Source organism: Crotalus tigris, unplaced genomic scaffold (assembly GCF_016545835.1).
Source record: "Crotalus tigris isolate CLP2741 ecotype Arizona unplaced genomic scaffold, ASM1654583v1 scf7180000017781.746583, whole genome shotgun sequence".
NCBI lineage: Eukaryota > Metazoa > Chordata > Lepidosauria > Squamata > Viperidae > Crotalus > Crotalus tigris.
Window position 1 is genome coordinate 224,079 of NW_024096631.1, and position 15,982 is coordinate 240,060.

Consider the following 15,982-nt stretch of genomic DNA (forward strand, 5'->3'; position numbering starts at 1 on the left):
CTGAACTTTGTTTCTATCTTGATAAGAGACTACCAGGAAATCCCAGGACTATAAACTAGTCCTAGTGAATAAAAACAACCTGAAAGAAAACAATGGAAAACCAGTGTCCATATTGTTGGCAAGAACACAATACAGATGTGTCCATGTGCTTTCCATGAGAGAATTTAATTTCAGAATTACAGGCTTAACAATCCTAAACCTTTCATTGTGAAGGAAAAAAGGTTGGGGCATGCAAATATCTATATGTCTGAGATGTCAGGAATTGGCCCTCTTGTTGCTGTGAGTAGGGTTCACTAACCCCTTCCTCCCACAATCTCCTTCCAATCAAGTTCCATGCTTGGATATAGTCAGCATACTGTTATGTATCTATAATCTGGAATAAACATGAGGGTTTTTTTCTTAGCATTTGCAGGTTGTGGAGTTCTAGGTAGTGAAGAACAGACTTAGGATCTACAAAAATAATAGCAAGATCAAGCAGCCTTAGGTTTTAGGACCACCTGTATCTGAGAGCCTTCCGTCACTGTTTCTGTATGGGTTAGCATTAAGTGGTACAAAGCTTGGGAGTTTTCTAGGTTCTTAGTTCCTTGCTGAAAAGCAGATGGCAGCTGTGGCTAGGAGAGTTTTTGAACCAACTGCACCCATTTTTTAGATTAATACTTTAGACACCAGTTAGACTAATGCAATGCTCTCTACATATATCAAGTTGCCTTTGAAGACTACTCAGTAGCTACAGCTGGTCCAGAGTGCAGCACCATTAATATGTTGATAGGACTCTGCAACACTTCTCTTTTGTGAGCTGCTCTGGCTCCAGTGGGCTTCTGGGCACCATTGAAGTGATGGTTGACACCTACAAAGTTCTCACAGCACATGGCCAGGCTATTTGTGGACATTAAACAATGTCCTCTAATGGCATCCAGGAAGCATGCTTCTCTGTTACATTATGTGATGCATTTTTAATCTTTGTTGAATTGTTTTAACACTTAGCAACAGTTTTATGCTAAGTGGGCAACATACAAACTGAATGAATTAATGAATGGCAATACATAAGGTCCCTGTTGTGTCCTCCTATATTCCAGAAGAGTGCCTATTCAGTAATTTTGGCCATCAGACTCCCTTCTCCAGAAAAATAATCTCTGCCACTGAATTATTGAGGAGCAGCTTAGTAGCTTCTCTTTATCTACTTTCAAGAATGGAGAAAGTTAAAAATCTTTTATAATGAGAGTACTGATTTCAGTATGAGTTGACTTAGTAGGCAAGGAAGCTGGGGAGGTTTCTAACCTTCTCTCCCTGTGTTGGTGGTCATAATCGGCTCTTGCTACAGGTAAGTGCTAACTACTTTGTGTAGCATTTTAATAGTTCCCTCTATTACCACTTATATTTCAGAGGCATCTCATCTGGTATATTAGCTTTGATGTGATTAAAGATTTCACATCTTGTATTGTTTTTCTGACAATTGAAAGGTCAAAAACGTAAATGTTGAAATGATTCCAATAATGCTATTTTCTATCCATATATTCTATAATGCATGATAAAGGATTTTATTTCTACCAATCCTCTGATGAGATAAAACAGAATCCAATTTACTTTTTTTAAGCAGAAATAAATTATATCATACTTTTTCACTTGAAACTTGAAAAGCACACAGCCACACTTAGTGAAGTAGAATTATAAAGTTCCTTGATAAAGATTATCAACTAAACAGAAAGCCCATGAGACCATGAAAAACAAATGTTCCAAACTGACCACAGTGTGTGGGGGGGGTTGTGTACATACACATATTAAAAATAATATCTTCCTGCCCAACCAGAAGGGTAGAACACAAAGTCAAGGATTACACTCATTTTTCTAATTTGCATACAGGAATGAGAACATTGACCTTACCTAGCAATAAACAGAAAAAGAAAGAAATAAGCTAATTCAGATTGTCATTGGAATACACACTTTTACAGAAATAACTGCTTTTCTAAAGCTTTGACTATCTCCACCCACTACCTAGTTTGTCAGATTTGTAGATTTAATTGATAGATCAGTTTTAAGTTTTCCTTTCATTTTTTTCATGTCTCAAATTTTGGGATTAGTTTTCTCTCCATTCACTATAGATAATTATTTTTGACACAGCACAGAGTTTCTGTGTGTGGCAGTTTGATTAATGATTAATTAATTCAACTTTCATACCAATACTTTATTTTCATTGGATTCTCTTTTTCTCACAATCAATAAAAATTGGACATGTTTATTTTTTCAAATCAAATGAATACATTTTACTTTCATCATCATATATTATTCCAGGAACAATACATTAAATCACTATTTTGGCTTTGGTTTGAAGAAACAGAAAGACAGTCAACTAATACTTGCCTTTCAGTATTAAACTAGTATATTAAATAATATATGTCATATTTGAAAGTGAAACAGAAATGGTGGTAAGAGAAAGACAAATGTTGTCAAAATTGTTTACACAATTTTCAAGTTTTTCAGAATTAAATAATATAGTATAGAAACCTTTCATTAATAATATATACATGAAATGCATTTTTAAAGTCAAAATTTCACACAAATTATGCAATTTACAAGAAAAATAAAGCACAGTTTGTGTCTTAATCTGAGCTGTCTAAAATTAATGTATTTCAAAAAAGAATATATCTCATTTCAATCTCTGTAGCTTTAAAAACACCAGGAATGTTTTCCCCATTGTCAGGAACTCAAGTATTTTATAGAGTAAACATCTTTGTTTCATAAAATCAGGTAAAACAAGAGGATAATACACAGATAAAATGAACTCATGGATTATTACAGCTGCCTCTTTCAAATGCAGAAGGAATGAAAATTTATGTTTATGATTTGCTCTTACCATTTCCTTGTGATTTGGATAAAATGTTTGCTCGATCAGAGGAAATTTTTCTGCTCCCAAGGTTCTATAGATGGACACCAATTGGGCAAACTACAGAAAAATAAAACATTAAATTAAATTAAACATTAAATTCCAAAGACAGTTAATATAGAAATCATCTCAGCATTCCTCTGCAATCCTCTAATCATTATCTATCAAAATCTCAAATTCTAAATACCAAAATGCATTAGTGCTTGCCAGATTATTATTATCTATAGAAAAAGGAAGTAAAAAGGTGCACAAAAAGCCTTACATTAATAATCAACTCTCATGCCACATTTATGATGAGGTAATTTAATCCATATTCCTTTCTTTTTATTCAGTCTTGCAACTGCAATATACTTCGTAGTTACCACTAATAACTGAATGAGATGTTTATAATCACAGTATTTCCTCCCAAGTTTACATAGCTATAGTAAATGTATAGCATACAGTTTGCAATAAGTTGTAATTATATATTTATGATCAAATGAGACAGGGCATCATTCATTTAAAAGCATGAAATGTTTTTAAAAGGTAAATTGCAAGCATGGGGTGCAGTGGGGGGATCAACAGACCCCCTCATGAGAAAAGAGGTTAAAATGACAACAGGGAGTTAATTCTTTTTTCTATCTAAAAGTACACCTGAAAAAGCAGTTTTCCTACTCATGATTGGGCATTTGATTTTCCAGGTCTTTGCCTCGGCCCACTACCTAGTTTATCAGGTTAGTATAGGGCTGGGGATATTTAATTCATTGCCAACATCTGGTATTTGCACTTGGAAAAAGCTAGTTACTTCCAGCGTCTTTGTTCCATTATGAACCTTCCAATTACTGAAGCAAATTTGTGAATTAATTTTTCAATGTTAATGAAAATAAGTTAATTTCTTTATTGACAGTCTTGTGTATTCTGCTCTTTAAAAAGGAGAGGGGGGGAGAGAGAGATGGATAAATAGATTTGTTTTGCTTCCTTTCCTACTTTTCTTCCATATTATTTTGTATTTATCTTTTAATTTGTAAAAATATTAAATAAAAATTAGATATAGATACAGATAGCAGTCTCATGGGATGAAAAAGGAAAACTCCAGGCATAATCTCCAGAGTGCCTGGCTGTATAATATTTTGACATATTTTAATAATCTCTCTCTTGTTAGTGGAAAGTGAATAAACATAGTGATGTGGTTCCGGCTAATGAAACATTCCAAAGAACTTCCAGGCATTTATTTTCCTAAAAGTCTTTTATTGTTACAAAATGTCGGCATAGGCACAACAGAGGGATGCTAGGATCTAAGTTCTCTTCCTCTGAGCAGTTAAATTATCAGCATGTTCCCTCCCTAAATTAGCCGTCATATCTCACACTATCCAATTAGTGTGAAGGTCAAATGTTTTCTTCCTCTTTCTTTCCTGGGCTTTACCCCCAATGCCCTTTCTGCTCTTTATTAACCCCATATTTACCAGACAATTCTGCATATTGTCAAAAGCAAGAATAAACAATATTTGCAGCATTGACACATAGGCTATAGATGCAAATAATATCCAATACATTGCACTGGATAAAAGTCCTTGAAATATTTGGGGCAGCACAGAAGAAGGCTTGGATAAGAGCCCACTTTGAGAACTAAGGAATTTGTTTCCACTTTGGCTCTTGCCTCAAGTAACGATTCTTGCCTGACAGAGCAGTTGCAGAAAATCCTTAAAATGGTCCCAAGTCTGTAATTTATAATGAACACACTTAATAGGCTTTTGGGTGAGACAACTACTCAGAAGTAAAATAAAAAAAATGGGGATAAAGTGAGCCTTTGGATATAATTGTCATTCAGGCTTAACAAGTATCTCTTGTTAATTTTAAATTTTTAAAATCATAATTTTAATCTGTCATGTTAGAATATTTTAGAACTTTAGGTTCTTTTTACTCTAAAAATTGGAAAACCAGTTTCTTATGCAAAGGATTGGGTGAAAGATAAAAGCATTTTGATTTTAAAAGATAAAGAAGTTATTGCAAATGCCTGCAGCCTGTTTAACAATTGCAGGAATAACACATTAAACATCTTAAGGTAGAGAACTGGCTGGTTTTGTTTTGAATACCAGCAGGCAAAAAATTATAATCTCACATTAGTTTTCTATACGCAGAAGTGATTTTATTTGCATTGCAACATACAAACAGAGAATGCAAGGAAAAGCAATGGAGAGATGAGTCACAATTACTGTACATAAAGTTTTTTATACAGATGCTCATATTAGTGTTTATACTATTATCATCCAAAATGAGAAAAAATATTGAAATGTGAGAAGTGCATTCTAGCTAGGCAGTATTACCATTTTTAGGTACTTTTGTTCAGCTCTCTTACCCACTGTTATTTCATCCTAATCTTTGAATAGACACTTTTTACTAATAATAGTTACTTTACTAACTTTGTACAAGACTGATTACAATTCTTTTATCTGAAAAATTTTGAGAATTAGTGATAAAAAAGCCACAAGGAAATGAGGCAAAGATTATGAATATTAAATATTTAAGTATTAAGCATTAAATATTCATAGTAATTAAAAAGCATCAAGGAATATATTTATGTTATGTAAGACTTTGAGACATAATCCAAATATAAATGTTTTAATAAAGTTTTGCATGTGTACAAGGACAGACATTGGGCTAAATGCTACTCATTTTCCTTTCCCCTCCTCAGTTCGGCATTTAAATGTTATTCTTCAAGTATACAATGAAATATATTATTATTAAATTAGAATTTGTTACTTACTACCCAGGGCTTGTCACAGAAGTTGTAGATTGACTCTAGAGAGTTAACACTTGGGATGCTTGCATAATGCATTCCAATAATTAAGTTACGAAAATCTTCGTTTTCAGCCATGCTGAATGAGTGTTGCCGGACAAGAACAAAGTCAGGCTTGAATGACCTAAAGAGAATTGAGTTTAACACCAAGCAAATAAATATATTAGAAACTTACTAGAGCTATGGGAGCTTTTGAATTAGAACAGGCTGATTAAAATTACATCTAGAGGAAAACACATTAAACTGAAACCTTTTTGTTTGTGTCTATGCATCTTCAAGTCAGTGTTGACTCCTGATTATAGCCTAGACAAGTCCTTATATTTTTCTAGACAAGATTTTGGAAATGGTTTGCCTTCAAATTAGTTTCACAATACAAAGTGGGACAGATCTATGTGTAGGAGATACCTCCAATATTGTGCAAATATTAGATATGGGTGGTAAGGGTACTATAGTTGTCATAATAGTGTAATATGAAAGCCATTGCATAGGTACGACTCTGGTCTGGAAGAAAATAGGAATGTTATTACCAAAAAGTATTCTTAACATGTTTAAGATGTTGTAAAGATAGAACTCTTATTCCAGGAATAAATTAAAAATGGATTGGCAAGTTTGAGAATCCTTGAAGGATCTCTCCAAGATTTTAGTTAGAGTCAGAGAGGAAAAAAATGACAAGAGTTGTTATTATGACTAGAACACGGGTGTCAAGCTTGCCATGTCACATGACGTGTTGCAATGTATCGTGGCTTTTTTTCATTGCCGGAGCTGGGTTGGTTATGGCCTCCATATGATGCAACTAGCCCACGGGCCAGCAGTTCGACACCTATATACTAGAACTATATTCCAACAGAACTATATTCCAAAGGGCATGTAGAGGTTTATGGTTCTGGAATAATGTCCAAATAGGGGGCTCTTAGAATTTCTGTTGTGATGATTAGTGTCTTTCTATATGTTTGAATTTTGTTGACTTCAGTATAATGAAAAATTCCTCTCAAAGAAAAGGAAAAAAGGCTAAGAGAAAGCAAACAATTATTGAACTTCATCTGTTGTTATTGGTTATGTTGGTGATGATAGAGATTGGTAAAGAAATGAATGTCATTATGCTAGTTGAAAAAGAGGAATGCAGACATTTTTTTTGAAGGCTAACATTTTATAGGTGATTAGAGGGTTATCCAAATCAGAATGTTTTGATACACTAATCTATGCAGACACATAGCTATCTTTCTGATGGAACAAAACTAAACCAGCAACTGATAAATTTTATCCCTAGCTGAGGGTAAAACAAAAATGAAGATGCAATGATAAAGAGTGAAGTTAAAGTCATAATTTAAAGGCCTGTTTGTTGTAAAGCTTATTCTCTTCCCTAATTGTCTCTCCTTAGATATTAACACTGTATTTTTTGCCATCTGTGATACCTGAATTTTTTTTAACACTGGATACTAATTTAGAACTGCTTTATGTTTCAGTCCCTCTGCTTTATCACTCTTTGTTTCACTTATCAAATCTACTTCTGTTCAAATAGGCCTTCAATGACCTATTAGTGCTCATCGAAGAGAAAACCAATAACTCTTTAACTGATTGATTGGTTTTGTGCCATTAAGTTGTGCCAGTTCTTGGATGAACATATACTATACAATAGATAAATCTGTTAGCCTAAACCTCCCATGAATTAGAACAAAAATGAGATGTTCTTTGGATATTTTATCTTAGATACTGAGCGGTTTTCACTGTCTGCTACTTATGAATTTATCAAGAAGATGAATAAACACCTTAATTACATCATACATTGAACTGGATGTACCTTGGCTGTAAAATGAGGATGTACCCTGAACAAATCCTATTTCTAATAAAGAATGTTATTCATGATCATGTTTTGTATTTATTTATGCTAACCTTAATTCTGAAAGTCAAAAAAGTAAAACAACTTACTTGACAACTTTAGTGCCATTTCGAAAAGCTTGCACGTTTACAGAATAATTCCCATCAGCATGAGCTATCAAACTGACCTCTGAAAATTGTGCCTGAAAGATAAAAAAATGTATAAATAAACCAACTTGTTTTAAGCTGCTAGTCCACATGCAACCTCTGTGGACATATGAAATTTGAACAAACAATTGTACCTAGCAAAGTGTGCTGGAAAATATTATTTTATGAGTGTTTTCTTACAGAAGAAGTTACATATTTAGAGAATAATGTTGGAACTATTTTCCATATGAAAAGTAGAAGCAATATATAAATGGAAATATCTTCAATAAATAATAAGCATTTGCCAGGAACAAAAGAAAAAATTATACTTGTTTATATTATGAACAAAAGTGTCATAAAATGTATTCTAAAATTATTATCATCACTAACTTTAAAAAATTCAAACCTCTTGGTAGATCTGCCCATACATTTACGATCATGTTGTGGATGGGAGCAGATTTGCTAAGGCAGAACTGCCATTCAAAAGGAGCATTTAGAGCAGGGGTGTCAAACTGCCGGCCCATGGGCCGGATGTGTCACCCAAAACTGTGCCCACCCTATTGCCGGCAATGGGAAAAAAGCCACAATATGTCATGACACATCACATGACATCGTGTGAGTTTGACACCTGTGATTTAGAGGCTACAGTTCTCCAAAGCAGTCAGCCCCATCCTTCCACCAGCTGTCTATAATGATCCTCTTTGAACTCACTTGTCCCATGCTGAAGCTATCCTTTCCCTTGTCCATTTTTCACTCTGAAACTTCCTTGTTTCAACCCTTTCACTCCAGGTAGAACAATTCTGCAGCTAAACTCCAATTCTTACCCAGAGAATGAATGGATGAATGAATGAATGAATGAATTCATTCATTCATTTATTCATTCATTCATTTTTGGATGCTGCATGACTCTAATGAACTTACTCTTCCAGTCCATATTTCCCCAGTTTCCGCAGTGTCAAACAATCTTCAGCCAACATTTATAACTCTGTCTTCTAAAACCACCTTCCAATGTTCACCCACACTTCTCATAATTCCTGCCCCTCTTAAAAGAGGCACTCTTAAAGAAACATTTTTACATTTATTTGTCTTCAGTAGAACATTTCCACCTATTCTTGGATGATTCAACTCACTCCATCTCAGCTAATTCTATGCTTGAGTCTGTTTACATAGAGGGAGTGCCAATAATGGAAACTACCTTCTTGCTGCCTCTCTCTGCATCTACCAGCCTGGCAACAATTTTTATAGATATGCCTGGCCACAACAGTTACAGATGTTAGAGGCTTTTTCCTATGGGTCCTGGCAATGATCACTGGTGGATTCATATATTGTTCTTCCAGCTCTTCCTTTTGTTGATTCCATTTTTGGAGGTTTCCACATTCACTGTTTCCCCAGCAATTTGCTAGTTTTGTGAGTGTTCAGCCAGCATGACTGTCCCTGACTTCAGCTTCAGGTCTTCTCTCCATGCATCTTCTATGCTTCCTGTCCTACATTTTTCCTTCACACCTCTTAATCCATCTGTTCCATTCACTTTCTCTTGCAAATCCAACATACTTCACTTCATTAAAGGCAATATATCATGTCATTACAATTATCTTCATTTTTCCCCAAGCAAATATGATTATACCCCTAAGTACGGTAAATGTAATGTAGTTTTTAATCATTAGGCATATTCTTTTAATTAAAATTTATCTGTGTAACAAAAGTAATCAAATGAAAAAAGTAGCTATAGGCACAATAAAAATTATCACTCTTCTAATATTTGCATTAAAAGCTGTTAGATGTTGGAATAGAAATATGATTTTGACCCTATTTACATGAAAAACAAACTGGGGAAGTGAAGAAAGAGAAACATTTTAAAAAAATTAAAAAGTTTATCTTTCTTTCTCTTCTCCTACAATCAAATCTGAACAACTTATATCAAAACAAGCAGGATACACACTTCCATTTGCTCTCATAGGAAGAGTGAGTAGAATTAATAAAAGTTCACTAGCCAACTAATCATGTTCATTTCCAAGATCTGTTCCATCACTTATTCCCCATCAGTTTTGTCCATATGTTATTATCAAACATAACATTTTTTTTGCATAGTTAAAAAAAATCCCATCAAGTTTATGAATATCCTCTGAATTATCTAGAAGTGACAGGAAGATGTATGGATTTATTAAAAATTTCACTGCTTTAATAAATACTAGGGAAAATCTTTGATAAGTGTTCTTAAAACATTTTCTTGCAGCTGTCTCGGTAACCTCAAATATTTCATATATTATTTACTGTATTATATAATTTCATTATTTACATTAGGTAAAATAGTTTTATATGATGCCAGCTTATTCCATTCTTAACACTCTGAAATAATATTTAACACTAAGAAAAACTGAATACCTGCTCGACTTTGATGTCATATTCTCCATGGACTTTTTTCCCACGAAAACATTTGGTCCTGAAATACAAGAATTCTCATTAAAACAAAAAATAAGTTGTAAGTAAATAAACAAAATCATATTGGAATTTAAGAGTTGTCTTTTATCAATGTAATACACGTAATTCTTGACTTACCACCATATTTGGAGCCTAGAGTTTTCATTGTAAATCATGATGATCATAAATCAAAGCACCCATGTGACCAACTTCATTTATAACTTTTTTTGAAGCAATCATTAAGCAAATCTTTTCATTCTTATCAGCATTTTTTGCCAAAAACAGGCCACAAAGGCCAGAAATCAGCAAAAGAAAAAAAAAAGCATTGTTACGACAGTAGAATGCTGCAATCAATCACAAAAATGAGCCAGCAGCCAAGTGTTGAAAATACTATTGTAATTCTGGAAACAGGTTGTAACTAGCTTCTGGAAGGATCTATTGTAACTTTAAATAGTCACTAAGCAAGCAATTGTTCCTTTACTTATTTAATCTCACTGAATTTATTGAATGAGTTTGAGATATTTCTATCCATCTGTCTATTGTGAAAATTTGACTCTTACTATTATTAAGAATCTATTATACTTTAGATTATGGACTTATAATGAAATCATGGAGGTCAAAAGCTAGTATATTTGAATTCTCAAATTTCCTTTTCCAGAAGCCCTTTGCATCCTGATTCTGTCTGCTACATTGGCATTGCATATTGCTTCCTACTTTTATTTGTACAGGAATATCCATGATATAAATATGAGGCAGCCGTTACAAAAACATATGCTTAACTTGGGGAGACAGGAAGAAATGAAGAAGAAAGTCAAGACTGGCCTGCCTTGACCTTATTGTGTTTAAGAGTGGTGGAAGGAGAAACTCTATTCTTATAGCCTATATCTATTTAAATAAAAATGTAAATGTTCATTTGTTCAAAACCTTAAATCTCTGAAAGTTCTTCACCGATTGCTTTGAAATTTTGACACAATGTTGCATTCAAATATGTGCGTGTTTTTATATACCTATATTATATAGATGTCACACTGTGACAGGTAAAAACATGCTTTTTACCTGTGACAGGTAAACATGCTTTTTTTGAAAAACAGTGCCATCTGTTAGATGTAATCTCTATATCTGCACACACAATGGAAAAACAAAAAATATTGTATATCCACAAGCATTGTGAAATTAAACATATTACAAACATGCGCTTTCTCTTTTCTTTCTTTTCCATTTAACCGCACTGAGCCACAGCAATGCGTGGCTGGGTACAGCTAGTTAATAAATATAGTAGATATTCTACTGTTTCCTGGCCTGGCCTACCTCAAAGGGCTCACACTATCTTTTAGAGGAAATCTAACATGGTGTGTATAAGAAATAGAGTTCTCACAGCCCATGCTACTTTTTTGATGATTCAAAATTTAAATGCAAAAAGGGTCATAATTTTTAAAACCTTATATCTATGTAACGCATATACTTCTGATTAAACGATTCATGCTTTATGAATAGCCTGACCCTACTTCATAAATAAGATAGAAATGCCCTTTTCCCAGTGTCACAACATCATTACATTCAACAAGGGAGCAAAGGATGTATATCACATCACATTATATCACATCATCTATTTATCCATCCTATCATCTGCCTATCTACTTTTTTATTCAGAATTAAATATTTTGTGGTCAGATTTTTCTAGAGCTTGGGTTTCAAAGTGTTTCATGTGAGGAAGTTGTACAGTTTTTCTTTCCCATGTGGCCAGATTATGAAGGTGTCGTATACGTATCTGAGCCAGAGTTTGGGTTTGTGATCAGATTTTTCTAGAGCTTGGGTTTCAAAGTGTTCCATGTAAAGGTTTACAATGAAAGGTGAGAGAGATGATCCCATGGGTGCTCCTTCTATTTGTTTGTATTTTTGTTCATTGTAGATGAAGTATGTGTTGGATAGGCAGTGGTTGGTCAGATCTAGGACATGTTTGAGGGGTTATATTTGTTTTGGATAGCTGTCAAGGCTTCTGCACGCTTTCTCACACCACCACCCAACACAGATCAACTCCGTAGCCAAGACACTCATCTGTAGAACAAAACGCTTAGTTGATGAACAATACCTAAAAACCAAACTACACACTCTCACTAATGTACTTACATCCAATGGATTCCAAAGAAATAAGATTACCAAACTAATCCAAAAAGAAACCCCCACTAAAATCCAAGACAGAGAACAAGAAAACGGCAAAGCCCTCTTCCCTTACACAAAAGGCACCACAGACAGAATCAACAAGAAAGTTAATGTGACCCTTAGAATATATTTAAAATTTGTAATTAAATACTCGTAAATAAATCTTAAATATTTTCCACTGAAACAGGATTTGGAATATTATAAACTGTTCTATAAGTTAGGTGAAAAAACTGTATTTGTTTCAATTAATAAATGTATTTTTCAGAAAAATAATTGAATTTTCTGTTCCACATAGCAAAATGTAGAGGATCGAAGTCAGAAAAAAGAACATTTTGTATTTCCACATATTGTAGTTTATAGTTCTATAGCCAGACATCTAACATAACTAATTTGAAGAACTACAAAAACTTGGGTTGGTTTGCAATCCTGAAGCCATTAGATTTCTGCTGATATGTTAAACTTTGAAGCTATAGCTCTTAATATGCTCATTATTTTTAAAATTTAAGGGTGAAAAGAATTCCTAGCCTCTAATTTTACAACTTTTAAATTTATTTATCAGATTTATATGCCCCCCCCCAACTCATACACTCTGGTGTTGTAGGAGATGACCAGGCTGAACTTAAGGGTGTGGTCAAACACATATTGGAGTCTATGCTCCAATAAGAGACCTAATTGAAATCCATTGACCCTTACCTGGCATCAATTTGCTTTGACCATTCAGATTGTAGTTCAGATTCTTGCATTAAATAAACTTATAGTACTTTTGAATTTTATCCTGGTTTCTGACTTCTTGCACTAGTTTGGATACATACTTGCTTTTTATTATATTCATTTTGTATATATTATAATATTTTATTATTACTACAATATTTAATTATATATGATATAATTTGGTTATATAATTCTAAATACTTCATTAAAAAGAAACATTGCTGTTTGGTATTTAATTCTTCTGTTGGTTTGTCCGATGTATATGGTGGGGCAAGTGGTGCATGGGATTTCATATACTCCTTGATTTTCTAACTCAATTTTGTCTTTGGGGTTTCTTAGGATGGTGGATATTTTTCTGTTTGTGCAGAATGCTGTCTTAATGTTATGTTTGTGGAGGATCTTGCTGATTCTGTCTGTGGTGCCTTTTATGTATAGGAAGAGGGCTTTGCCATTTTCTTGTTCTCTGTCTTGGATTTTAGTGGGGTTTCTTTTTGGATTAGATTGGTAATCTTATTTCGTTGGAATCCGTTGGATGTTAGTACATTAGTGAGAGTGTGTAGTTCAGTTTTTAGGTGTTGTTCGTCAGCTAAGCGTTTTGTTCTGGAGATGAGTGTCTTGGCTACGGAGTTGATCTGTGCTGGGTGGTGGTGTGAGAGTGCGCGCAGATAGCGGTTTGTGTCTGTTTTCTTCTGGTAGATGGTGTGTCCTAGGGAGCCATTGGATTTCTTGTAGACTAAGACATCCAGGAAGGGAAGTTGGTTATTAGCTTCTGTTTCCATAGTGAACTGTATTTTGGGGTGTAGGCTGTTGAGGTGTGTGAGGAAGTTGTCCAGTTTTTCTTTCCCATGTGGCCAAATTATTCTTACTTAGGATATTCCATTTCTGTGTCCTAATGTAAATTCAGAAGAAAGCTTTTGTTTGTTTGTTAGAATTATTCCTATGGCATTTGTAAAGCACAATTTGAAATGCTCAGAGATAGTTTCTGCTGCCCTCTTGTGTAAAAAGAAATAGACACCAAGCCAGTTTTGCTATTACATGTAATGGATGATTAGTAGTTGTGCTCTGGGAATTCAGACATAAGATTTTATTACCTGCTTCTGGATACACCAGGCACTGAGTCTTTTACATTCAAAATATGTGCTTTATTATTGAGACAACCATCCTTGTTCTCTTTTTTCCCCCCAGGAATAAAATAAATTTCCATGGTCATATTACTAAAACATAAAATTAAGTCATAACATGCAGAGAGCAAATTCACATTCATTCGTATTCATCCACTCTGGGACAGAACAAGAACAGACATTGATGTTCAGTATTACATTCCTTGAGTTTTTCCAGAACACTGAATGATAAATATGATTATAAATGTAATGATGGCAATAACTAGAAAGGGTAGCTTTGTGCCTGCCTTCCAGGAACCAGATTAGATAAGTATATTTTATTTTATTTTTAAAGCACTTTGCTCATTTATTTTAGATATTCTAGACTGCTTTCTTTTGCAAACACATTCAAATTAGCTTTATGGGAAGTCAGCCCCCCCGCCCCCCCCCCCAGAGAAGGAAATATTAAAAGGGCAGAATATTATACTTCTTCAAAGGATCTTAAAAAGGTAGAAAAGCATGCCATTATTCTTAGTAGCCCCAAGACTCCCTCCCCCAAGCAGAAACCAGCTCTGTAGAAATGCAGATATCATAATCCTTTCAGAAAGACTGGCTCCTGGAAGCTTGGAGCTGATGGGATTAGAAAGACAAAGATCCTCAGAATCAACAATCCCTCACACCAAAAAACCCAACACAGGACATAGTTATCAGCCACAATACCCCAGGGAAGCAGGATATGACCTTTAGGACATAATAGGATTAACCCACCATCATCAGAATACCAGAAAGGCACTCTCAGACTCAGGTCAAATTCATGCCTCAGAAACAACTCCAAACAAAAGCTCAAGAAGGTATAAAAACCCACTACTCCCTATTACATGTGTTCAGCTTTCCCAGAGCCACACTTCTATCTCGCTTTGCTCTTCAATAAACTCCAACCTTCTTTCTAAAGCAGTCTCCATTTTGCTTATTCCCAGCTTGGACTGGACCCTGATAAAGAGTTTTCTTTCAACAGCGTACATCTACCAAAATATCATTAAACAATAAATATAAACCAACAAAAAGGGGATTTAAATCAGAGAGATTAAAAATATTTTTAAGTTAGATGTCACAACTTTGGTAACTGCATGGATAAATGCTTGGATATTGACCAGTCTTCTGCGGTTTCATGGAAATCCCAGTCACTTGCTTTCTTTCACCCAACTCACCCAATTCATCCAACTTATTCATTATCCATCTTCTAAGTAAGAACATAATATTTTCTTGAGATTTAACAGATTTGTATTATTGGGACCATTTTTTAAAAAGCTTTTGGAAATAATTTTGGTGACAAAATATATTTTGGTGTTTAAAATGCTATGAAAATTCCAATATATGTGGATACAATACTGCCAACTAAATTTGCTCCAGTTAGTACACTGACAATATGTTCTTTTGTTATTGTCCTGCACAGAATGATTTAGTAGTTTTAAATAATATATTGTAGAAGAGTTAAAACATATAAAATCTAAGGATAGATTTATAGATCTAGAAAGATAGGAGACATTTTTGTCATTTGTGCCTCTCTTTGTTGACATGCCTATATATGTGTACAATAGGTCAAACATTATTTGGAAAGTAAATCATTTCCTGCTTAGTAAGAAATTGTTAATTGCAAGATAGCAGTACTTAATTCCAAATTTGTTTAAAGAATCCATCATCCCAGTATAATATTTAGAAGCAATGCTTGTTATTTAATATGCAAAATTACCAAAGAATGTTTTAATGCAGGATGCCAAATAACTATAATAGGCTACAATCTGACATTGTCACTTCATTTAAAAAAACATTTCAAAATCAATCTGCTTTGCAGACATCATTGTACGGTAGATTTTCTTCTTTTTTTATTATCATAAATTGCATCTCAGAAAAACCAATGCATATATCTCAGATTACACTTATGGAAGCAGAATTGAATAGTATCCTAGCTCAGAA

General features: G+C 34.0%; 1 protein-coding gene across 1 annotated transcript in view; it reads right to left on the reverse strand.

The window, feature by feature from the left end:
- Positions 1 to 15,982, reverse strand: part of SYN2 (synapsin II) — a 104,838-nt gene that overhangs the window by 47,619 nt on the left and 41,237 nt on the right. Inside the window, exons 2-5 of the mRNA XM_039342243.1 lie at positions 10,002 to 10,059; positions 7,584 to 7,675; positions 5,625 to 5,781; positions 2,852 to 2,941 (exon numbers count right to left, since the gene is read on the reverse strand). Of these exons, the coding sequence (XP_039198177.1) occupies positions 2,852 to 2,941; positions 5,625 to 5,781; positions 7,584 to 7,675; positions 10,002 to 10,059 (397 nt within the window). The remainder of the gene's footprint in view (positions 1 to 2,851; positions 2,942 to 5,624; positions 5,782 to 7,583; positions 7,676 to 10,001; positions 10,060 to 15,982) is intronic.